This window comes from Bos taurus, chromosome 23 (assembly GCF_002263795.3).
Source record: "Bos taurus isolate L1 Dominette 01449 registration number 42190680 breed Hereford chromosome 23, ARS-UCD2.0, whole genome shotgun sequence".
Lineage (NCBI taxonomy): Eukaryota > Metazoa > Chordata > Mammalia > Artiodactyla > Bovidae > Bos > Bos taurus.
In genome coordinates, this window is record NC_037350.1 from 10129981 (window position 1) to 10155788 (window position 25808).

General features: G+C 48.0%; 1 protein-coding gene across 4 annotated transcripts in view; it reads left to right on the forward strand.

Moving 5' to 3' along the window:
* Positions 1–24287, forward strand: part of BRPF3 (bromodomain and PHD finger containing 3) — a 35916-nt gene extending 11629 nt beyond the window's left edge. For 3 of the 4 annotated variants that reach the window (XM_024983479.2, XM_005223317.5, XM_005223318.5), the window contains exons 5-13: positions 1027–1155; positions 1448–1760; positions 2476–2778; positions 4593–5102; positions 8831–8924; positions 13331–13428; positions 16799–16896; positions 20539–20693; positions 21992–24287. In XM_024983479.2, coding sequence (XP_024839247.1) covers positions 1027–1155; positions 1448–1760; positions 2476–2778; positions 4593–5102; positions 8831–8924; positions 13331–13428; positions 16799–16896; positions 20539–20693; positions 21992–22175 — 1884 coding nt within the window. In that variant the 3' untranslated portion in view covers positions 22176–24287. The remainder of the gene's footprint in view (positions 1–1026; positions 1156–1447; positions 1761–2475; positions 2779–4592; positions 5103–8830; positions 8925–13330; positions 13429–16798; positions 16897–20538; positions 20694–21991) is intronic. The other variant, NM_001205627.3, reaches the window with a different exon arrangement.
* The last annotated feature ends 1521 nt before the right edge of the window (positions 24288–25808 follow it).

Below are 25808 nucleotides of genomic sequence, written 5' to 3' on the forward strand. Positions count from 1 at the left end.
CCCAGTACAAACCGTTCTCTTGTGGGCTGAATAGCCTGAATTTCCACCTCTGAGACTGGGCAGCTTTGGCTATACATAAGAACCTTGTCCTTATAGTCAAACTGTCTCTGCCATCCCGGGCCTAGTCCCCCAGTTGAGCATCTCTTCCCATTTGTGGTCCAGAGAAATGTAAGGGGAAAGGAAGTAGGCAGGGGATGCAGGCAGGCCTGTTTGAATGTAGTCAAGAGGCAGGAACGTCTCATAGTCTAGTCTGTGATTTCCCAACCTTTTCACATTAGGGCACACATGGAAAATAACATTTGTACAGCACACTGCTGCAAATGGGTCTGGCTTCTTGCTGCCTGAGGGGGTGAGCTTCGAGGCCCTGGTCACGCTAGGCCAACCTGAATGTCCCAAGGGCCAATTTGGTGGGAATTGTGGCCCAAGGCACGTTTTATATCATATGCCCCTTGGGCTAAGTCAGACCTCGGTTTAAATCCTATTCCTGTTCTTTCTAGCCAGGTGACCTTGGGTTAGTAACTCCTCATTGTATTCCTTTCAAACCTTAGATTCCATATTTGTAAAATATAGATAATAACAGTTTCTTCTTCAAGGTTGTTGTGATGATTAACTGAGGTAATATAAGTAGAAAAGCAGTGTGCATAGTAGTCAAAAGCACGCACTGTGAATCCCAGCTCTGTCCCTTATTAGCTGTGTGACCTCAGGCTAGTCAGTCCTTCCATGCCTCAGTTTCCTCTTTGTAAAATACCTCATTTGTACCTATCTTGAATGTTATTTGGACTATAAAAGTATTAACTATTAGTACTATAAGTTTTGGTACGGAGCTGCATACATAAAAAAGGTTCACAAAATGGTAGCTGTTGGTATCATTGTTTCTAAGCTACGTACAGTGATAACTCAAGTACTGATTAGCTTACTGTCCTGTGAAACTTTGTTGTACATGACTGATGAAAATCAAGTTATCAAGATAAAGTTCCGTGCCTCTTTAGAGGGGAATGTCCTGATTTCTCTCCACCTTTCCCACAGATCAAGATCCAGCAAGCTGCCATGGAGCTGGAGCTGATGCCATTCAACGTTCTGCTGAGGACAACACTGGACTTGCTGCAGGAGAAGGATCCCGCACACATCTTCGCTGAGCCTGTCAACCTGAGTGAGGCAAGTTCCCCACTACTTTCCGGGCAATGAACCCTGCCTGAAATGGAAATAGGGTCTGAGTAGGCCAGGAAAGGGTTGGGGCACAGGGTGTTCAAAACCCGGGGGAGTCTGGCAAGGCTAGTAGACTGGCTCATGGTGATGGCTCAGCAGAGCAGGGTGGTCCAGGGCCTGGTGGCTATGAATGAGTCTGGCATGGCCAAGCCAGAAAACGGGGAGGCAAGAGTGCCGGTGAAGGGTGCGCCTGTTTGGCTAGTAAATGGTTGTTGTAATTGTACAGGTTTTATATGTTTAGGTTCCAGATTACCTGGAATTCATATCCAAGCCAATGGATTTTTCTACTATGAGGCGGAAGCTGGAGTCCCACCTGTACCACACCTTGGAGGAGTTTGAGGAGGACTTTAACCTTATAGTTACCAACTGCATGAAGTATAATGCTAAAGACACAATTTTCCACCGAGCAGCTGTCCGCCTGCGGGACCTGGGAGGGGCCATCCTGCGGCACGCCCGGCGGCAGGCAGAGAACATCGGCTATGACCCTGAGACGGGCACCCATCTGCCCGAGTCACCCAAATCGGAGGACTTTTACCGCTTCTCCTGGGAAGACGGTGAGAAGCCGGGACAGGTTGGGAGGAGAGGGACCAGAAGAGGCACAGGTATAAAAGCCTGGAGAGCTGGAGATCAGGATGGTCCTGGGGACTACCGGGTAGACTATAGGAGCAAAACTGGAGGTAGGCACAGGCTGAGGTCCATGTGCTTGTGGCTAGAATCGTTCCAGGAGTTAAAGTTTTATTCACCAAGCCCTTCTTGAATGGTAGGACGGGAATCAGGTACTAGCTATCTGTTTAAAAACTAAAACTTCACAAGGGGTCTTCCTCTCCTGGACTCCCACTGTGTGGCATTGGAGCCTGGGCAGCAGGAGTACAGTGTGGTGTCTGGCTTTTTCAGAAGAGTGCAGGTGGAGGATCAGAAAAATGGAATTGCCTCTGAAATCCCCAGTCTGCCTGCCCTTGTTCTCTGCTTCTTGATGGCAGCAGCCAAACAGTCACTCAGGTTGGGGGATGGCCAGGCTGTCTTGTTCCTGCTCCACAGGCCTGTAACCGTGACTGAACTGCTTCCTGCACGTTGCCCAGATTCTGACCTTATCCCTGTGGCTGCCCTCCTGGCAGCATTGTGGCAGGGCCAAGGCCCCACAATGGCGCTGCTGGAATCCACTGACCCAGGCATTCCAGGAGAATATTTTGCATCTGAAGGAATCCCCTTCCCCTTTCCCTGGCCTGGGCAGGTCCTTCAACCTCTTCTGTCCTTCTTTCTCCCTGGCAGTGGACAACATCCTCATCCCAGAGAACCGGGCCCACTTGTCTCCAGAAGTGCAGCTGAAGGAACTCCTGGAGAAATTGGACCTGGTGAGCACCATGCGGTCCAGTGGGGCCCGGACCCGCCGAGTCCGCCTGCTGCGCCGGGAGATCAATGCTGTTCGGCAGAAGCTGGCGCAGCCGCCGCCACCACAACCACCGTCACTGAACAAGACTGTGTCCAGTGGGGAGCTGCCAGCGGGGCCCCGGGGGGATGTGGCTGTACTGGAGCAGGCCCCGCAGGAGGAGCCAGAAGACAACGGGGACAGAGGTGAGAGACAGTCACGGGCAGGCAAGGGGCTGGGGCCCAGGAAAGGGAAGGTTAAGCTGAAATCCCACTGTGGGAGCATCCTTCCCTAATTCTGACCCTAGTGGGCAAGCAAAAGCCCTGGGAAGGGTCACACTTTGATGCACACCCAGAGATGGTATTCAAAATACTTAATAATCCATTGAGATCAAAATCCATCAGTCAGAGTAGATGTTAGCTGTTGTCCTGGAGGGGGCTCCTGAGGGCCACTGATTTGGATTTTCAGCTGCTGGATTGTGAGCAGATTCAGGGAGTTTCAGATACTGAGGTCCAGTGGCTGTTTACTAACAGTAAGAAGTATTTTGGTATTTTGCACCTGGTATGGCCATATTGTACATATCAGTTAGATATTAGCCCAACTTACCCATCATGTAGAGAGGTTCTTGGAGCAGGTTAGGTTATGGTGTAGTAGAATAGAAAAGAAGAACCTTAAAGATAGTCTGGGCTTATGGCTTTGACTCCGGCTGGCCAAATCCACAGGCCCATCCCAAGAAGGAAGGCCCCATATTAAAAAGACCCTGGGGAAGTGATTCTCAGAGACCCAGGTGCCTTACCTGAGTTGCTGTCCATCCTATCCACTTCACTGGGGGCAGAATTGTCAACTCAGGAGGGCCTGTCATCCATAAAGTCCAGAAAGTTGGAAGTTATCTTCAGAGGCAAAGGGGCCAAATTGCAGGGAATGGCCCATTCTGTGTTAGGTTGGCAGAGAGTGGATGTGGCCGAGGTCAGATTCAGCCCTTAGGGGGCTTCATGTCCATTGTGACTTTTCCCAGCTCCCTGTGTTTCAGTCAGCATCCCATTTGTATCCATCCCCACTTCTGGGCTGAGGCAGTGCAGAGTCAGCCCAGTGGACCAGTTGCAACAGCTTCTAGAGGTTTAAAAAATTTCTAGGCTTCATGTTCCAGAAACTCAGATTAGGGAAATCTGAGCTGTCTTAAAAGTCTCAATTTGTAAAAGTTTCAAGGTAGAGGTTGAACAGACATGTTTTGGAGCCACTGATTTAAATTCTTTGCTCTCATTTTTCCTATCTGTAAGCTTATTCTTTGTGCTTGTCCTGCTTGCTTCACTGTGTGATATGAAACAAAATACATTGACAGATGGGAAAATACCTGGGTCTAGAGAGTTGTAGACCCTTAATTTATGAGGTTGAGACTTATCTAATTATTGATTAATCAGAGGGCTTTGGGCTTTCTTGGGTGTAGGGGTTTATAACCCTATCTTCATCAGACTCACCTGGTAAAAGCTATTTAAAAAAAAAATAAAGAATTCGATCTTTAGCAATTTGGTTTCAGTTTGTCTGAGGTGGGACCTCAGCGTTGGAATTTTTAAGAAACTTTCTAAGTGACTCTAATACATAGCCAGGTTTAGAGCTACTAGTGTAGACAAAACTTACTGCTGCTTCTGTTTAGTCGATAAGTCGCGTCCATCTCTTTTGCGACCCCTTGGACTGTAACCTACCAGGCTCCTCTGTCCATGAAATTTTCCAGGCAAGAATACTGGAGTGGGTTGCCATTTCCTTCTCTGGGAGATCTTCCCAACCCAGGGGTTGGACCCACGTCTCCTACTTGGCAGGCAGATTCTTTACCACTGAGCCACCTGGGAAGCCCATGGACACAATTTAGTCCTGCCTTTTCTTCACCTCAGATCTGAGACCTGGGATGCATCTCAAGTGTTCTAACAGCCTATGCTTTGGGTTCTTAGTTGTCAGTGTCATTATCTGACTTGTAGGGGCAGACTTTTTCTAAAATGTTCAAGCAGGTTCTCTTTTTCTCTAACAGATGACTCCAAAATGCCTCCCCCACCAACCCTGGAACCCACTGGACCTGCACCTTCCTTGTCTGAGCAAGAATCCCCTCCAGATCCCCCCACTCTGAAACCTATCAATGACAGCAAACCTCCAAGCCGACTCCTCAAGCCCAGAAAAGCGGAAGAAGATGAGCTTTTGGAAAAATCACCTCTGCAGCTAGGGAGTGAGCCCTTGCAACGCTTGCTCAGTGACAATGGCATCAACAGAGTGTCCCTCATGGCCCCCGACACATCCCCCACTGGCGCCCCACTCAGTGGCGTGGGCCGCCGCACATCAGTCCTCTTCAAGAAGGCCAGGAACGGGGTTAAGCTCCAGAGGAGCCCAGACAGGGCCCTGGAGAATGGTGAGGACCATGGCACAGCGGACTCCCCCGTGTCTCCCGCCAGCATCGAGGATGAACGACACTCCCGGAAACGGCCGAGGAGCAGGAGCTGTAGTCAAAGCGAAGGGGAGAGGTCCCCCCAGCAGGAGGAAGAGACAGGTGACCTCGCCTGAGACTTCTCTCGCTCCTCTTATGCTTTCCTGCTTTGCTTGGCAGCCAGCACCTCCCCAGTCAGCTGTATCCGTAGTGGCCCCTGTGGACGCCAGTAGTAGCATTGAGGCTGGCTCCACAGCTCACAGTTGGGCCTGGCACACGAGCAGTGGCCTGGGGAAGCGGGCTTTGAGCAAGTGTTTTGAGAGAGCCAGCTTGTGTCTGGGGTTCTCTTTGGCCCTTAGGGGAATACAAAGCTGAATGTGATAAAATGGTTCCTACCCTCATTTTAGTTCATTCATTTATCAGATATTTATATCAGGCATTATTTTAGGCACTACTGTGTGTGGGGGGGAAATCATTAAATAAAACAGATAAGTCCCTTGTGGAGGAGTTAGACTGAAAGCAAATAAGTAAATTGTATCTAATATTAGAAGCAGTGGAGAAAAGTCTAGCAGGGAAGGAGGATAGGGGATACTGAGGTGGTATTAGAGAGGGTGGTGAGGGAAGGCTTTCTGAGGAGGTGACATTTGAGTAAAGATCTGAAGGAGCCAGAGGTATGAGCTTTTTGGGTATCTGGGAAAAAGATGTTCCAAAAAAATAGACTAGCAAGTGCACGGGCCCTGCATGTGGAAACATGCTTGCATGTCTGAGAAACAAGAACCTGTGGCCACAGCAAAATGAGCCAAGGGGTCATAGGAGATAGTATTCAGGGCTTGTCACCAAGGAGTCCTTACTGCGTGTCCAGCACAGGCTGCTCACTGAGAGGAATAAGTCAGACTCAGGAGCAGCACTGAAAGAGTCCATGGCCCAGTGGGGAGACTAGATGGTGTCCTGAGGTGCAGAGATGCCCCAGTGCTGGACAGTGTGTGGTTATGTGTCAGGTGGCAGCACTGCTAGAGGTGTTCAGGGAATGAGAGCTGAGAGGGTTGGGAAGGCTTCATGAGGGGACAGTGCCTGAGCTGGCCCTGAGGATGAGGACAGTAAAAAGCAGCAAAGGGCTCAGCCCGTGGTATGTGGAACCAAGGACAGAGTGCCTGTGAGGAAGTTTGGAGAGGGGCTTCCCGGAGCATCAGGAACCAACACACTGGAGGAGGTGGGCCTGAATGTGCAGGGTCTCCGTTACCAGACAGAGCAGTTTAGTCCCAGTGGGATATGGAAACCCAGCTCACTTGGCAGGGAGGGGCCTGCCCTGGGTTTTGCTTCTCATGTCCTGTTACGTGCTGGGTTTGGACTGTGTGGTTAACACATGCTTTTCTCTGTTTTGCTTGCTTCCTGCCTAACACTTTGTTTCAAGCAATGCCTTCCCTTCCCATCTGGCCCAAGCTTGCCTGTATTAGAGCAGTAGCATGGTATATAGAGTCAGGAACTTGAGCCTGAAATAGGGTGTGTATGTATGTATGTATGAAATAGGGTATATGTGTGTGTGTGTATGTATGTATGAACTTGAGCCTATATAGAGTCAGGAACTTGAGCCTGAAGTAGGGTGTATGTGTGTGTGACTTGAGGCTGAAGTAGGCTGTGTGTGTGTGTGTGTGTGTGTGTGTGTGTGTGTGTGGAACTTGAGTCTGAAGTAGGCTCTGTGTGTGTATGTCAGGAACTTGAGCCTGAAGTGTGTATGTCAGGAACTTGAGCCTGAAGTAGGGTGTATGTGTGTGTGACTTGAGGCTGAAGTAGGCTGTGTGTGTGTGTGTGTGTGTGTGTGTGTGTGTGTGTGTGTGTGTGTGTGAACCTGAGCTTGAAGTAGGCTGTGTGTGTGTGTGTGTGTGTGTGTGTGTGTGTGTGTGAACCTGAGCTTGAAGTAGGCTGTGTGTGTGTGTGTGTGTGTGTGCGCGTGTGTGGAACTTGAGCCTGAAGTAGGCTGTGTGTGTGTGTGTGTGTGTGCGCGCGCACATGTGTGAAACTTGAGTCTGAAGTAGGCTGTGTGTGTGTATGTCAGGAACTTGAGCCTGAAGTAGGCTGTGTGTGTGTCTGTGTGTGTGTGAACTTGAGCTTGAAGTAGGCTGTGTGTGTGTGGTGTGTGTGTGTGTATGTCAGGAACTGGAGCCTGAAGTAGGCTGTGTGTGTGCGCTAAGTTGCTTCAGTCATCATGTCCCACCAGGCTCCTCTATCCATGTGATCTTCCAGGTAAAAATACTGGAGTGGGTTGCCTTGCCCTCTTCCAGATCTTCCAACCCAGGAATCGAAGTGGCGTCTTTTATGTCTCCTGCATTGACAGGCAGTTTCTTTACCACTATGCCACCTGGGAAGCCCCAAAGTTAATTAGGCAGACTTGAGTTCAAATCCCATTTTCTTGCCAGCTGGGTATCCTGGGGCATATCAGTTAACCTCTCTGATTCTAATCCTTATTTCTGATATGAGGCTAGTGATACTTCCTTTGCAGGGCTTTAAGGATTGGAAGCAGCCTATATAAAGCACTTGGCATATAGCGGTAGATGGTAGCAGTTATTGTTGTCATCTGTTGAGCTATATCAGGCGCAGCCAAACAGCACTGTGCACTAAAAATGAAAGATCCTGCCATAGGGAAATAGATCTGGATACCAGGCTCACGCAGCCTGAGAGGGCCCACTGCTTGGGGCTGAAGTCTGTTTCTCTTCCACTGTCTCAACTACCTGGTACCTAGGAATATTTTTGCACAGCCTTAGTGGAGTCTCACAAAAGCACGTGTTGATCCTTTACAAATGAGGCACAGCTGGCTTTTGTGATTTAAATTGAGGTGGTAATGTTAGAGGCAGAGCCAGGTTAGGGCGCGGATGTGTTGGCTCAGACGCCTGCTCTCTCACAGGTGTGACTTGTTTCAGTTTTCTGGCTGAGGTATATGTGACTTCGAGTTCTTGAGCACTTGGCTCAAGACTTGTAGGATTCTGGATTGTGGTTGGGAATTGGATAGGTAGATAGAGAGTTGAAGAATTCAGAGCAGATGAAAGTTATGTCCCTGGGATGATCAGTCTTCATTTGCCTCTGAAGGGCTTCCTGCTGTAAACAGACCTTCCCTTATTCATACTTAATAGCATCCTCTATAAGTAAAAAAAGTATTACCTTCACTTTAGGAAAGGAGAAGCCAAGGCTTAAATTGGAAAAGGGACCCATATTTCAGAGCCTAGTGTAGAACCCAGGGAATCTGACTCCCCATCCTGAGAACGTCTCATCTCTCTGGATCTGCTGAAAAGTTTCCCCCATCCTCAACTTTGACTAGGTCTGCTAGATATCTCAGGGTGTGGCTGACACAGCCCTTATCCGGTCCCAACCTCCCCTGACACCATCCCAAAAGAATGAAGCTAGCTGTTGCCAGCCATGTGCTGGATAGGGTGTGTGACTATTTATCTGAAGAGGCAAGGTGGGTGGGCTCCCCAAGAGGCAGAGGAGACTCCCCGATAATTGAGGCTTGAAATTAGAAGCAGATTCAGGGTCTCGTGAGCCAGCCAGAGTGAGGAAGCCTTGGTATTTCCCACTGTAGTCAAGTGACAGTAACTAGAATGAGTTGTGGGCTGTTTTCCTTCAAGAATACCCAGAAGGCTGGGAAGGAAAATGCAGTGTCTGCTCCTTGCACTACCCACCATCTCCCACCCAACTTCATCAGGTTCTCTCCACCACCCGAGACCCATTTCCCTAGAGAAGGGGCCTGCTGGCCTCTCCACCATTCCTCCCCGAGCCCTCCCAAGGCAGCTGCCTCACGCTGTGGCGTGTCAGGGGCTGGGGGTTTCTGCACTCAGGCTCACTCTGTGTGTCCTTGGCAGGTGTGACCAACGGCTTTGGAAAACACACCGAAAGTGGATCTGACTCAGAATGTAGTTTGGGTCTCGGCAGTGGACTGGCCTTTGAAGCTTGCAGGTAAGAGCCCTTGTCCCAGAGCTTTGCCGGCAGCTGTGCTACCTCTCCATTTAATTTCCTTTCAGCTGCAGATTGAACCTCCTCCCGCTGATCTCAGTTTTTTCCTTTCCCTACCCCTGCTATTTCCTGAGGCCGTTTGTCTGTGATTCTGGTGGCTCCTAGGGAATGCCATGACCCTTGACTGTCAGGCCTGATCTGACTGCAGGGGAGGAGTGGTGCTTCGCAGGGTTTGTAGAGCTGAATGGGCTCCAGGGGACGGGGACAGCCAGGACTGTGTTGTCCAGAGAAGCTGACATCTGAGCCAGTCCCCACCCACTCCCCAGCCCATAGATAACCCAGTTATAGATGGTTTTGTCCTTTGCTTTTTGGGGTGTCATAGCAATGGCCTCTTTAGAAGTGTGGTGTGGGAGTAAGAAATGAGCAGATAAGAAGGTTGGTGTTGACTTTATTCTGACAGAGGCCCTAGCTCTTCTGCCATCCTTGATCTGGGAAGGGATGGGTTTCTCTTCCCATTCTTTCACCTAAAGGGAGGATTTCTGAGAGCAGAGCCTTCATGTATCTTCCAAGTCTAAGAGTTTACTGAATCTCTGCTCTGTGTTGTGTTCTCTGCAAGATACCAGGGAGTGTGGAACTCTTGGAAATGGGAGACTCTTGGTGCCACAAAGGGAAAATGACTTATCCTGAAGGCTGACCTCGTGGTCCCTCCACATGGCAACTGGATGGATCCTGGTTTCAGAGCAGGGGGAAGAGATCCCAGGACAGCACCAGAAAACTCTGTGTCTTTGTTTGAATTGCCTCCAAGGCAGGCTGGGGGTAGGTTCTGTTACGTAGGTATAATAGGGAAAAGGAGTCCAAAATGGCAGTGGCGGTTGTTTCAGCCAGGTTATATCCAAGTCACGGCACCATAGATGTCACGCGAGTGTATGTTCCTCGGTTCTTTGTCTCGTCACAACAAAGATTTGGAGCGACGGACATTAAAGCCCTTGGCGCATCACAGCTCTTGGGTCTTGGACAAACCGTGCTACAGCTCTTAGGCAGATCAGTGTTACAGCTCTATTTTATTTAGAAGATAGCAGGAGAGAGAGAGAGAGAGAAAGAAAAGAGCACACGCACGCAGGAGAGAGAGTCCGTGAGAAAACGCTTTGGCTCCTCCTTTTATATGTTTATTCCTCTACCTGGGCCTGCCCTATGCAAATTGGGCTTAGCCAGGAGTGCTGTTTGTTCTGCCTGAAGCCTTCACTCTGGTCCTCGGACCTTCCTTTGACCTCCTTGTCTTTTAGCCACTGCCATTTTGGACTCCTTTTCCCTATTCTACCTACCTAACAGTTCTGTTGGGTTCTCACTTTACCCTGGCGCTGCCCCTTGGGCCTGGGCTGCTCCCCCACCACAGCAAGGCCCAGCTTTCAGTGGGTCTTTTGAGATTTTCCCCACAAAGCCTCAGATATGTCCTAGCTTTCTCTCTCCTTGTTGCAGCCCTAGAGTAAAAAGGGGAGTGGATGGGTAAATACAGTTACTAGGCACAGAGAAGAGGCAGAGGTTTCAGGATCTTACAGGATGCTGCTAGCCTGGTCCTGGGTTGAAATTCCTGACTCCTTTCAAAGATTGGGTGCCTGGAAACTCAGTTCATTGGGGTAGGAGTCAGGTTATCACACTGTCCCCGCTTAGCCCATGACTAAAAGTAGAAGGTGTGTTGGGCTCCTCCCTCCACAAAGGGCACTCTTCCCAGCTGTGAGCCAGAGGAGCAAGCCAGGCCAGGCTGGGCTCTGGCTAGCCTGCCTGTTCACACTGCTTGCCTTGCTGCAGAGCATGCCAAAGCCACCAGTATCTCTGGGTTCCTGCTTACTGTGGAAACAATGCCCTTGGAAGGCATTTCCTCTTTAACTCAGTGGTTCTCAGTAGAATTTCAGGGTTTGAAACAGGAGATTAAGAACTTAAACCACAGAATTTTTTCTGTCTTTCCTTCTCTCTCTTTCCCTCCCTTCTCTCCTCCCCCCTTAACACTGGGGTGGTAAGTACATAAAGGAAGATTTCCTTATTAATTAGACTGGAATCATATGATTGCAGGATAAAGAACCTTGAAAGAATTTCTGGTTACTAATCCCATCCCCTTCCCCTCCTGTCTCTGCCTTTATCTTTTCTAATGATTTTCTGAGCAGGTTGGAGCTGCCCTCTTTTCTATGGGTCATTTGCTCAATTATTAATTGAGCCAGGCACTGTTCTAAGCCCTGATAAGATGTCTGTTCTCATGGAGTTTATCTTCTAGAAAGGAGAGATAAATGTTAAACCAGTAAACAGAATACTTACAGATTGGGCTGTCTGCTTAGGCCTGGGTAACTTGGAGAGAGGGTTGAAATGCCAGCCATGATTGAGTCACTTGTGCTTTTTTCTGTGAAACAAGAAAAGAGGGATCTAGTTTTGGTATTGTATCCTATCCCATTGAGCTCATCCTTCTCAGAGCTCATCCTCCTATAGTATAACATTAGTAATTTATAATATTAAAGTGAGACATTAAAATTCAGTGCCTTTTATGTAATAATATTTGGGCTCCCCAGATGGCTCAGTAGTAAAGAATCGGCCTGCCAATGCAGGAGATGCAGGAAACTTCAGTTCCATCCCTGGGTAGAGAAGATCCTCTGCGGGAGGAAATGGCAACCCACTCCAGCATTCTTGCCTGGAGAAGAAGGCTCTCCTATGGAGCCTGGTGCATGGAGTCACAGAGTTGGATACAACTTAGGGGCTGAGCCTGCACATACAACAATATTTACTATATACCTGCTATTTATTGAGTACTTAGTGTGTGCTGCACTGAGTGCTTTCTGTACATTAACCCATTAAATCCTCATACTATCACATGGGGAACACAAGCCTCAGAGAGGTTAACTAACTTGCTCAGGGTAACAGAATGAATGAGTAGAAGAGTCAGATTCTGAACCCAGGTAGTCTGGCTCCAGAGTTTCTCTCACAGCCACTTGGTTGCAACCTCCTCTGTTGTATTTGGAGGTGTCTTCCCCAGATCCATGATGTAAACTTGGAGAGGCTTTCCTAATAGAACTGCCATTTCTTACATTTTTATAGGGACTCAGATTCTCTAAGCCCAGTGACAGATTTTTGTAGGGTGCATGGGAACTGAATCCTGAATATGAACTGGGTGTTCTTTTGTTTTTTCCCCAACAGGTCCTGACCAGCAGGAAGAAAGCTCCCAACCTGCTAGTTAGTGAAGGATTATGATTAATTAGGTTCTGGTTGTGCTGGGTTTTCTGTGTAAGACCGTGATAAAGTCGGTTATGATTCAGTAAAACAGGAGCACTCTACTCTCCAACCAGTCTTAACCTCAACCTCTTCTTATCCTACTAGAGGTTTCTTAAGCATTTCTGCCCTGCTACAGGTTGTTGGCCTGTCTTTTAAGCATTTTTGTTATTGGAATAATTATATAGCAGTAACCAGAGAAGGCAATGGCAACCCACTCCAGTGTTCTTGCCTGGAGAATCCCAGGGATGGCAGAGCCTGGTGGGCTGCCATCTATGGGGTCACACAGAGTCGGACACAACTGAAGCGACTTAGCAGCAGCAGCATATAGCAGTAATAGTTTTTAAAGTTTGATTGGAAAAAAATACCATAGCCACATCATTCTTGCCCAAAGGCTTCTAACTATGGTGTACGTTAGAAATTGCATTGGAAGCAATTTAAAAATACTAGTGCCTATGTGGGTTCCAGTTGTATCATTATTCTTGTATTACTAGTCTCATTTTTGCCTATTATCATCTAGTCTTTATCTAATATATGATTTTTTTTCTCCTTGCAATAACCGTATTAAAAAAAAAAAACCCGTCTGCTTGCTAGTTAAAAAAAATCCATCTCTGTCTAAGAAAAACTTCACACACATAAAGTAGAAGTGAGAAGTGGATTGTTTTTCCAATTTAAAAATGTCTTTCCTAATTAAAGAAGTAAGGCATGTCCATTATAGAAAATTTGGGAATGAGGCAGATTTTTGTGCCTCAAAAAGGAATTGGTTTCTTAGACAAGCTATGTGAACCACAGAGTAAAGGATTCTGGTGGATATGAGAACAGGCCCTCCTCATGGCCAGACTGCTTAGACTGTGGAAGGATTGACAAGTGCCTGAGGTGACCTACCCTCTGGGTAAAATCCAGTGTCCCTGGGCAGGGGAACAGGCTTCGCTTTCCAAGTTCAGTCCTTCCACATGGGTGAAATGTTTCCTTAAGCCTCGTGGGAACATTTTGGTCAAGAAGTATGTCATGGGTTTGTGTGAATTTTTAGGGGAAGGTGAGAAACCATTCTCCTTGAAGAGTTGTTGCAACTCTGCCCCTAGCAGAAATGGGACAGCAGAAGTGGATGTGTTAGTCATTTAAATTGCTCATTTCACTTCCCTCTCCCTCCCTATATGCAGTGGTCGGACACCTCCCAAACGCAGCCGAGGGAAGCCAGCCCTGTCTCGAGTACCCTTCCTGGAAGGTGTGAATGGAGACTCCGACTACAACAGCTCAGGTAAGGAGTGCTCTGCAGGTGCATCTGGGGGAACCAGGCCTTCCGAAGAGCCACAGCCAGACCCTGAACTCCTCCAGACCCGGGGACACTGGGCAGGGAGATGTCCCCTTCCTCTTAGATAATTCATCTTATTTTGAATAAGTGACACATGCTTTGGTGAAAAAAGTCAGAACGAGCCAGTGTTTAGTGGTTTCTTTTGTGTCTTTCCAGGTGTAATCCATACGTATACAAGCCAAAAACTTGTGCATATATTCAAGAGTGAGCAGGGAAGCCTAACATGCACATTCCTCTGAACCATGCCTTTTTTCGGTTAATAATGTATCTTGGAGATTCTTCTGTGCTTTTCTTTGGCTGCCTAATGCCCCACTACATAGGAGTGCTGTCGCGTACTCAGCCGGCCCTCTGCAGATGGACGTTTAGATTGTTTTCATGTAGTTGTCATAGTCAGTGTTGCAGTGAGCAACCAGGTACAAAGCTCATTTTGTATCCCTGGGGAGTATATCTACAGATATACTCTTGCTGTGTTGAAGGAAGTATGCATTTGTATTCTTGACAGATATTTCCAGTCTGCTCCATGTTACTGAATTTCACACATAATCTTGTAATTTCATGTGATCCAGTGCTTCCACCCCTCTCCCCATGAGAGAGTCTATTCCAGCAGGTCCAAACAGTATAGTACTTGGATGTCATCTCCTGGGCCTGAGGGAATGAAGGGCAAGGCAGAGCCGAAGGAGAGGACTAGGTGGTGCTCAGGTGGGGCGGGTGCAGGCCAGCTGTCCTCTGAGCACAGCTGTGTCCAGCCATCCCGTGGAGGGCGTGCACTCTGGATGCCCTGTCCTTGAAGCTTCCGTCTAACATACAGGCTTCAGGGCTTCTCTTCCCCTATTTCCTATTCCGAACTGTTTTATTTTCCCTTAGCATCCATTTCTTTTTTCATATGTGTGTTGATGAATGCATGCCTGCATATTTCCTTGCTGTCTGACTGTCAGTGCCTAGAAGGCAGGGCTCATGTCTGGATTAACTTATACAGCATCTAATGCATAACTGGGAATGGATTTGGCACATACTTTGTGCTTCTGGTAGTGACATTTTATTCTTATTTTAAGAACCATGTAATTATTAAAGTGATGCCAAAGGAGATTTAAAAAGGAAACCAACCTTTCGCTGTTCCATCACCTTAACACCATTGTCTTCATTTCTCTACGTTGCCTTCCATTTATTTCAGGCACATTTTTAACAGAATGCTAAAGCAGAACTCATGCTCTTTCATATTTTTGTTTTTTCAATGTTAACTTTCCAGTCAATGCATTATCATTTACTTACTTGTTTTATTGTTAGACATTTGGTTATTTCCAACTTTTAACACAATACATAATGCAGTGAACCCATATTTTTGTCCAAATGCCTCTCAGTCATTTTAAAAGTTATTTTTCTAAGAACAAATTCCCAGGGAAAGCATTTACTGGAACAGATGGTTCATACTTTTTTTTACGGCTCTTGAGACTTGCCACCAGATTATATTGTGAAAGGATTAGACTGGTCCCCAATTTCCTCAGCAGTATATGATTGCACCAGTGTCCCCACAGCCTGACTCTTCAATCATGCTGGATTTTATCTTTTTGTGGTTATTGCTATTGATTCAGTAGGTAGAAAACAAGACCTCATTACCAGTGATACATTTTTTAAAAAATTATAAACATGGGAGGTACTGTTTCCTTAGGAACATAATTTCTACTCTGTGGAATTTGGGCATTTTTCCTTAGTCGAGTGTGGTCCCCTCACCATTGCTAGTGTATAGGCTGGGAAGGGGAAGGGAGGTTCCTCTTTGTGTTCAGAGATGTTTGTGAAGGACCCATTGTGTGCTAGTGGTTAGGTGGAGAACAAAGAAATCTGAAGACATGTGCCTGCCCCAGGACCTGTGCAAGATTCTGACAAAACAGGCACAGAGAGAGCCTCTGCTGAGTGCTGTGCAGCAAGGTGACCTGTAGCCAGGGGTGGCCCTGTCAGAAAAGAACTCATTTAGCAACTAGTTTTTCTGGGATGTTTGTCCTAGGCATGTTTTTCCACGAAGCTGTCATCCGGAGGCCCACCAGTCAGGGAGGCCCAGAGAGCAGTCTGTGGCTTTGCCAAGCTGCCTTATAGTCTGTATTCCTGGTAATGAAGCAGTTATATTTTTTCAAGGAACATCAACCTAGGGTTCTAGTTTAGAGGTCAGCAAACTGTAACCTGTTGCCTGTTGGCCCACTTGGTAAAAATCTGCCTGCAATACGGGAGACCCAGGCTTGATCCCTGGGTCGGCAAGATTCCCTGGAGAAGGAAATGGCAACCCACTCCAGTATTCTTGCCTGGAGAATTCTATGGACAGAAGAGCCTGGTGGGCCACAGTTCATGGAGTCACAAAGAGTTGGACACGACTGAGTGACTAACGCTTTCACTTTCATGAGCTAAGAGTGGTTTTTACATTTTTTTTCAAATGATTGAAAATCAAAAGAAGAATGATATTAATATTTTGAAATACAAAAATTTATATAAAGTTCAAATTTCAGTGTCCAGAAATTGTTTTATGGGGACACAGCAATGCTCATTCATTTAGGAATTACCTGTGACCGCTTTCATGATACAACAGCAGTTGAGTAGCTGCAGTGGAGACATGTAGCACATAAAACCTAAAGTATGTACTATTTGACCTTTTAAAGACCAAGTTTGCTGACCCCTAATCTAGTCTTGGAGAAGGCAATGGCAACCCACTCCAGTACTCTTGCCTGGAAAATCCCATGGACGGAGGAGCCTGGTGGGCTGCAGTCCATGGGGTCGCTAAGAGTTGGACACGACTGAGCGACTTCACTTTACTTTTCACTTTCGTGCATTGGAGAAGGAAATGGCAACCCACTCCAGTATTCTTGCCTGGAGAATCTCAGGGACGGGGGAGCCTGGTGGGCTGCCGTTTATGAGGTCACACAGAGTCGGACACGACTGAAGTGACTTAGCAGCAGCAGCAATCTAGTCTTGGCTCAGACGGTAAAGCGTCTGTCTGCAACGCAGAAGACCCAGGTTCAGTCCCTGGGTTGGGAAGATCCCCTGGAGAAGGAAATGGCAGCCCACTCCAGTATTCTTGCCTGGAAAATCCCATGGATCACGGAGCCTGGTAGGCTACCGTCCATGGGGTCACAAAGAGTCAGACACAACTGAGCGACTTCACTTTCTTTCTTTCAGAATCTAGTCTTAAGAACTCAGGAGAGGGTAGGGAAGAGGAAGGGTGGAGGGGATGTTGTTGACTCATTCCTGGACTGCTTCAGTCAAATGGAGGCCCCAGGCAGGCCTCCTGGGCACTCTTCCAAGCCCTCCTGTCTCCTCCCCTCCCCCACCCCAGGCAGAAGCCTCCTGATGCCCTTTGAAGACCGCGGAGACCTGGAGCCCCTGGAGCTGGTGTGGGCCAAGTGCCGAGGTTACCCCTCCTACCCTGCCTTGGTGAGTCTGCCCTTCCATTCTCCCTCCCCTGGGGGGTTCTGGCCCCTACCTTGCCTTGAGGGCTTATCTGATTGGATCAAGCCAGCAGAGTGTGTTTGGGAGTCAGGGTGCCTTTAGCTGCAGGAGGGAGGTTTTATCCCAGCCTGCGTGGGTCACACCAGCTAGGCTTAGGGTACTTAAAATAGGTTACAGTATGCACACAGAGGCTAGGGCTCTAAGGGTTTTAATAGAATATATTTATTTGCTAAATGGAAAAATTATTATTATGCATGAAAGTTGTATGTGCTCATTGTAGAGAATTATAAAATCTGCTAATAATGCTTAGCTGTTTGGCTAAACATCTGTCATGCTAAGTCCTTGAAATATGGAGAAAGGTATGATTATTCTCATTTTGTAGGGGAAAATACTGAAGATCTGTTAGCCATGGTCATCTAGCTTTTAAGTGGCAGGGTTGGAATTTGACAATGTGTGATGTCAAAACCTGTTTTGAGCCACTGTTTGAGCCTGTGTTTTGAGCCACTGAGTTCAAAATCACCCACAGTCCCGTCTGTTCAGAGATTACCTCTTGATGTATACCCTCAGCCCTGTTTTTTTTGTTGTTGTTGTTTAATGCATAAATATTAGACCATGTGGTGTTTAACCTTCCCTTCATTTAACAGCACACCATGAGCGTGCGTGTCTCATGCCATCAAACATTGTTTATCGGCATCACTGTCATGGCTGCGTCATCTTCAGTTGTATGCATGTACCTTATTTTAACCATTCTCTTGTCAGTCATTTAGATCATTTTGAATGTTTCACTGTGACAAACAGCCAGCAGTAAGCATCATTGTAGTTTAACATTTGTGCACGTCTATGATTATTTCTTTACAGTGAAGAACTCTTAGGAATGTCTTCTTTGGGGCATGTGCAAAATTCTGATGCAAATTGCCAAGTTGCCCCTTAGAAAGTTAGGGGCAACCCCAGTTTATATGGGGCTTCCCTGGTGGCTCAGCAGAGAATCTGTGTGCAATGTAGGGGACCCAGGTTCAATACCCTGGAGAAGGGAATGGCTACCCAACTCCAGTATTCTTGCCTGGAGAATCTCATGAACAGAGCAGTCTGGTGGGCTGCTGTCTATGGGGTCTCACAGAGTTGGACACAACTAAAGCGACTTAGCAGCAGCAGCAACAGCAGCAGAGCGACTAACACTTTCACTTTCCGGTTTATACTCCCACCAATAATAGCTAAAAGTTCTATTTTTACCACCTTGATTGGGAAGGTCATGTCCATCTGGCCCTGGTAAATACTGATTCTAATCTTTGAGACAGCAGAATCACCTCGGGGAATTTTTTAAACAATGCAGATACTGAGGCCCCATCTCAGAAGTACCATATTGGACTCTGAAACCAGACCCAAGCATGAATATTTTTTTTTTTAAATGTCTCCAATGATCTGTAGTGGGAGCTGAGAACCACCCTGCCAGCCTATGTGTGCACACACAGCTCTGAGCTTCTCCTTGCTCAGTTGTGTCTATGGCTCTTTCTGGTCTCACAGCAGCTTCTTCAGGTAAAGAGTGCAAGAACTCTGATCTTTTTTCTACTTGTGAGGAAACTGTAGCTCCCAGAGGTTATACCTCTTGTTGGAGTCATATCAGAACCCATGCTGCCAGCCTCCCCTCTCCTTAGCAGGGGCAGGAGGGAAATCCACACTGTGACCCAGCGCTGGAGAGGTTGGGCTGGGGCTGCCTTCATAGGCTCTGCCCTCTGCTCTCGGTGAGACCCCCAGGTTAGTTGTTGAAGGAGAGATTAAGGCTATGCAAGTTTGGTTTTATCTTTTTAAATCTCCCAAAACAAGTCAGTCTAAAACTAGTCTCTTTTTTTCCTTTTTAATTATCTTCTTAATTGTAATTTTCTTTTGCAATTAAATTCAGCCACCACCTGAAAACCCCACCACCTGAACACAACCTCTGTTTTTATTTTGGTTTGTATTCTCCCAGTCATTTTCCTCTATGTACTTAACTATGTACTTGCACATATAGTGACTGTGGTTTTTAATTTTCTGGGGCTCTTGTTCTTTAAAAAAAGTTTTTCTGTAAAAATTACATATTTACGTTATTTCCATGTTACTTTACATCTGCAAAACATTTGAGTGAGTGTGGCCCATTATTTATTATTTTGGAGTACATTTGCCTCTGTCTTCTTTAAAAAGAGAGGCAACCTCTCCTTAAGAGGGAGACTTGCCCATCTTGCTTCTGCCCTTGGAGGGGACATTTTTCACAGTCTGCCCCCAGTTTCCCAGCCAGGCACTAGCCCCACTGTTGGTGATTGAGGAAGCTCAGGAGAGCTTGTCTGGTGGTTCCCATCAGGACCTTTAGCATCAGTCCCAGGAGGGACAGACAGGCTGGGAGGTAAGAGTTTTTATCAAATCACACAGCTGGGGGCAGGGTAGGGTTGGTTCTTCCTTGGAGTAAACTCTTAACCAGGGAACCTGCTTTTAGCTGCTTATCTTGAAACGGATGTAAGGAAGCTGGCAGACACCCAGAAGTAAATAGAGCAATTTATTATTATGAGAAGAGGCCCCCTGGGACAGGGTATAGGAATTACGATTTTTCCATCTCTGGGGAAAGCTGCTTCCTCGGTAAGTTTCCAAGTCTCCCTGGCCTTGGTGCACAGAGACTATCAGCCATAGCAGGGGCTGTGCAAGAGGTGGTGGGCAGTCGAGCCCCAAGTCCAGGTGCCTGGTTTTTGTCCCAGCCAGCTGCATCCTTCTGTGCTTGGCATTTTCCTCTGTAGGCTAATACTTGTCAGCAGACTTCTCAGCATTAGCAAGAGAAGAAATAAGATGGTATGCGACTAGTTAGGAGCTTCAGTAAGTGTCAGTACTTGTAGACTGGCGAGTTATTGTTGTGTTGATGCCACCAGGCCTTTTGCTGAGCCCCTGCCCCTGTGGAGCATGCAGCCTCAAGGACTGATTTTTGCAGTGGCCCTTGTTTCCAGCCACATCATTCTCCCTTCTCCAGCAGCCCTCCAAGCTCAGTCTCTTGGCTTCTCTCTAATCTTACCATGGGATGTTAAAGTTGTATCTGGTCTACATACCAGAAGGATAATAGACAGGAAGGTGGTGGGTAACCAGAAAATATGTTTAGGTGAAACCGAGGGGGTGGACCCTCTAGCTGAGGCAAAACCTTTTTCACAGCCATGGTGTCTAGGAAGGCCCCTGAGAGTTCGAAATGAATTATACAGGTTCTAAAGGGAAATTGGCAGGGAAATAGATGACCTCGACTCCTCTCCCTTAAGGGACATTGGGAGGAACGCGTTTATCTATCTGACCTGGACGTCAGAGACAGTCCACTCACTTCTGATAATCCCCGACCCTGGCTTCCCAAACTTCTCTTTCAGCTTTGGGGCCTGAGAGTTGATGGCCCAAGCTTTCTTATTGGAAAGAGCTCAAGGATTAGAACGGTGTCTGGGGAGATGGAGTCGAGATTTACATTTGGGGTACTGAGGGTCATTGGAAGAGGTCAGCCCCTCCCTCACCGAGTCAGGCAGGGCCAGTCTGCTGCATAGCTCTGGTGTAGGATGGCTCAGTGCTTAGTCCTGCAGCAGGCTGCACAGTTCACCCTGTCCGCCCCTTGCTGAATCCTCTCCCCTCTGCTTTCAGATCATCGACCCCAAGATGCCCCGGGAGGGCCTCCTGCACAATGGTGTCCCCATCCCTGTTCCCCCCCTGGATGTGCTGAAGCTGGGCGAGCAGAAACAGGCCGAAGCTGGAGAGAAGCTCTTCCTTGTCCTCTTCTTTGACAACAAACGCACCTGGTGAGTGCGTGCTGCCACTGGGAGGGTGTGCCAGGACGCAGGCTGGGGAGCCTGACTGGGATGCTGTTTTAATGCTGACGTGCTGAGGGTACACAGGGCTGTGGACTCAGCCACTCTGCCTCTGTGCTCAGTTGAAAGCAAAAGGTTACCTGCCAGCAGCTAGTCTCTGCGTTTGCCATGATAGTAGTAATTTAGTGTTAGGAATAACAGTGATGAATAGTGTTAATGGTAACTGAGGGGTTTGGTATATCAGTCTCTGAGAAGCACTCTGAGATGGAGATTTGTGTTAGGACGTTTCTTGGGAAGAGCTGTGGGCATGAAGGGTGAGGAGTGCAGCCCTAGGCAGAGGAAGCAGTTGAACTGCAGTGTACTTGCTGCAGAGGCCACAGCTGATCTGTTTGAGCTCATTAGAGATGTTAGAAATGGGGGCTGTGCCCCTGTACCCCAACATCAACCAGGCCTTGAATGCTGGCTGTCCCTGGTGGGGGTGATTCCTGGAGAGAGACTCACTTGAGAGCCTATAATCTGCCACTGCTCCCAGTGGCTGCGGGAATGCGTGTCTCAGTCCTGGGTGGGTGGGGAGTTGTGGGAAGTGCAGAACGCACTCCAAGGGGCTTGTCTGCTCTTGGTTTAAAAAGGCCAGCAGGAGGATTCCTTCACCCCTGCTTCTGTAGAGTGGGGAGGCAGGACTAGCTAATGACTATCATCTGTCGAGCATTTACTCCATGTCCTTATGCAGATTGCTTTACATGAGTGATTTCATTTGATCCTCATTTAAATCTTCATTAATCCCCTCCCAATCCATTTTGCAGATGAGGAAGCTGAGGCTCAGAAAGCCAAGAACCTATAGCTAGAACTGGGATATAAACCAGGATCTGGCTCCAGAGGCTGGGCTCTCAGCCATATGTTCAACTCACCCAGGGATCTTTTAAAAACAACAGGTGTAGGCCCCACCAGAAATCATTTCATTGATTCCTGGCATCAGCTCCACTTCTTCGACATAGCTGCCTGACTCCCTAACGCAGGGCGAGGCTCAGAGCCCTCCAGATGGCTTAGCTAGTCTCCCAAGGGGCACATGGGCTTCCCTCCAGCAGCCTTCTAAGCCAAGTGTCCTGGGCCCCAAGTAAGGGCCTGGCTACAAAATAAGTCCCTTTGTGGCCGCCTGCCCGCAGCGTCCCAGTCTGCCTCCCTCTCCCTGTCCCCTCCCCCTGGCTTTGCTGGTCATGGGCAAGTGGGTCCAGAGGAGCCTCCTGTGGGACCCACTATGGTCCAGGCCTCTTACTGTGCTTATATTTTAGGCAGTGGCTTCCGAGGGACAAAGTCCTGCCCCTGGGTGTGGAAGACACTGTGGACAAGCTCAAGATGCTGGAAGGCCGCAAGACCAGCATCCGCAAGTCAGTTCAGGTGGCCTACGACCGCGCGATGATCCACTTGAGCCGAGTGCGGGGGCCCCACTCCTTCGTCACCTCCAGCTACCTGTAAGGGGGGGCCCGCCCTGCCTCCGTCCTGCAGGGCACAGAGAAGCCTCTTCCGGCCCCAGCCGGGCATACGGCTGGCAGCTTCCCCCTCCCATGGCAGGCCAGGGACTGGGCTGTGTCCTCCCCACGGGCAAGGCCCCAGTTTTGACTAACTGCGTGGTTCCCCTGGTGGGCCTGCTGTGCCAAAAACTCCCACCCAAGCTCCCCCGGGGCTGGTCCACTGAAGAACCAGTTAGAAGTAGAAACAGCTGTGTGGCTTGGGCCCAGCCACGGAGATAAACTGGCCCTGGAAAGCAAGAGGTCTTGGGCTTGCTCAAGGGTGTGCCTGGTGCCCTCCAACCCACTCCCAGCTAACTACACCTCAGGGTGAGCGAGGCTCTAACGCTGACCCCAGAGGTGCTGTGGATACACCCGGGTCCTGCGGGAATCCCACGGAGCTCACCCTCTCTCCCTCCATCACCCTCCTTCTGCCTCTTGCCTGAACCATCTTCTGCCCAGCCTCTGTTTCTCCTGTGTTCCTTTCCCAGCTCTCTCTTGTGCCAAACTGACAGAAACCATCACCAAACTGATTTTTTTTTCTTTTTATGTCTCATTCCCTTTGAGGCCAGCTGCTAGCTACCACTTGGGTGACCCCTTCACCAGCACACCTCCCCTCCCCTTATATGTGCTACAGGCAAACAGCAGAGGCCAGACTGTGAGAGCTGCCCCCTGGGATTGAGGCGGGGCCTCGGGCCTCTGCCTTGCAGAGAGGTGGGCTCAGGCTGGGCGGGCTCCCATCAGCAGACCAGGCTTCTGGTGCCCGTGGCCATCTGTCCACGTAGATTCTGCGGGCTGTGAAGCTGTGCCCTTTGGCCAGGTCTGCTCTTTTCATCCTCCTAGCCTCCTCATGGGTTTTCATTCTGTGTCCCTGCAGCCTCTAGGCTCTCATTACCACCAGGGATGACGAGGGGCCTACAGTCCAGCATCTTCCTGTGCTGTGCTCTGCCCTGCCCAGCCTCTGCTGCTCCTAACTCCAGGGAGCGCAGCACTTTTCTTTCAAACCCTCTGTCCCCTTCCCTCTTTTCCTTCAACCCCCTCGCCACCTTTACCTTCTCAAAAACAGAAGGGAAAACAAAAAACTGTGAAACGGGGGAATGCTGACTGACAAACCAACACAACTTTCAGAGGCTTCGATGTCTGTTCTCTGATGTTTCTTTTCACCTCTTAAGCACCAAAGTTGCAGGGCCAGGTTGCCGGCCACTGATCGCCATGTTGATTTTTAACCTGACGTTCTTTTTAATTGTTTTAAATTTTTCATAGGGGAGTTTTGGACAAAATGAAGTCACTGGGGAGATCACTGCCATTTTTACGCACTTGACTTTTTAAAAATACAACCAACCAACCGCCACGACTTCTTATACATTTGGGACACGAGCCAGAGTTTAAAAGGGAACCAACAAAACTCTCTATAACATAATAAAGGACGGGGTTTTGGATTTTGTACAATAATAAAACTACAATGCCTATGGCTAGGGAAGGACATAGTGTATATAATTGTAAAATACTGTTCTAAATTATTCAGGCCTGTAGTTTCCATTACAGGAGTCCTCCATTGTGTGGCTGAGTATTTTAAATGCACACAGTGTGTTTTATTTAAAGGAGCCAACACGTCCCCCCTCCCCAGGTAGTCGGTCGGCTGTGGACTCTGTGACCTTTGTCTCAACCTGTGTTGTAAGATCTTGGGGCTTTCTCTTTCTGTGTGTCTCTTCCTCCCAACACTTTCTCTTTCTTAGTCTCTCTCTCCTTTTTTCTTTTTCTTAGTCTCTTTGAATCTTTCCGTCTCTGAGTCTCATTTTTAAAACTGCTCTTTTAGAACGGGAAACGGCTCAGATCCTGCTGTGGCATGGGGCCTATGTGTCTCAGTCGCGTCTGCTGTGAAGCACACGATGCTCTATTTATTGTAGAAAGTAACTTTATTTGCTTTCTAGAATTGTTTATAACAGATGGTATAAGAGAGGTAATAAACAGAGAAAAATCTATGCTTGTAAAGAATACAAAAGTTAATTTTACCTACTATAATATGACTGTCTTAAACTTATTTTCTCTCTGAGAAATAAATGTTCTAATGGGCAGCAGCCGCTGTGTGTGTTTATGGTTGTCAGTGGGGCCTGCCCTTCTCCTCCTAATCTCTGCAGCCCTCTCCCTCCTCAGGAGGCCAGGGCCATCAGTGGTTGCATTAAGAATGGGGTTGCCTAGCCATTGCAGACTCCCAGCTGGAGAGTGCTCTGTCTGTCTGCTTGTCTGTCTGTCTCTCGGACCCCTGGAAGAGGTGCAAGGATGGCTTCTGATGTTTTCCTCCCTAGCAGTGCTGCCTTTTGGGAGTTGTGGAAGGTCCAGCCTGCCTCCCACACCTCAGCTGCCCTGTGGCCACATTCCTTCAGGAGCATGTGCTCCGCATTCAGCAGGAGACATGGCCCTTTGGACAAACCAGGCACCTGTTCACCAGGCTTGCAGAATTAGAGACTCTAGGCTGTTCCCACCTCCTCTGTCATTGTTGCTGTCCCCCTTCTATAGAGGGCGAGCCAGGACTCAGAGAGGCAGAACATGATCCTGGTATCTTTTACAACTAGAAGGGAACCTTGAGCTTACCCAGTCTTCATTTTGCAGACAGGGAAACAGACCAGCAAAATTAAAAGACTTGTCCAAGATCAGCCAGCCAAGAAATGACGGCAGAATCCTGGGACAAGGATCTGGCTATGCTGGCCTGTTCTGTACCTCCTTCCCCTCCCTGTGGCTCTGGCTCCACCATTTCTGGAAAGCAGTATCTTGAGCAGAAGCAGGAGTATTCCCTGGGGCCAACTGCTCTGTTGATGGGCCTAGGATAGTTTTTCCCTCTGGTTCTGCCTGGCTGCTCTGCTCAGCTGCGAGTTACATGTCTCAGTGTGTGGCTGGAGGATACAGGAGTCACCTCCTCCACAGGGCTTTAGAAATTCTTATCATTGAAGTCACTAAAGTATAAAAGTTCTCACTCTGGTATAACATTAACAAAATATAATGTACTGATAGCTCTTGTATTACATGTTAGGGTGCAGGATGCTTAACAACCTGATTTATAAACGTTGCAGACAACTCTCAAAATGGTTCCAGAAGAATGAAACAATTATTTCAAGCCTTGAAAATTGGGGTTAAAAATACCTATACATAAATTTTTATTTTGAATTATAAAAGCAATTTAGAGAGAAATTACAAGCTCACCCTATAAAACATAAGCAAATAAAAATGACCAGATGAGTAGAATCTAAACGGGGGGGGGGGGGGGGGGATAAAAAGGAAGTCACTGTAAACCGATGAAGCAATTTAAACAAATGGTGGCCTCTGGGAGGTTTGGTGTGTATTCCAGCTCCAGTAACCGCCATCCCCTTAGGGAGTGAGGCCTTGTGTTGGGATTAACAGCCTTGTCACTGACTTGCTGTGTGATCTCACGCATGGTGCTGGACCTCTCTGAGACTGATGTAATAGAGGACCCCGAAGCCCGGGTGAGGCAGTAGTACATGGTAGGTGGCAGCAGCCATTGAAAGATTTGAATAGGGAGGAAACTTGATTAAAACTTGGTGACTAATTAGACTGATAATCAGAGTCAAAAAGGAGTGTTATGCAG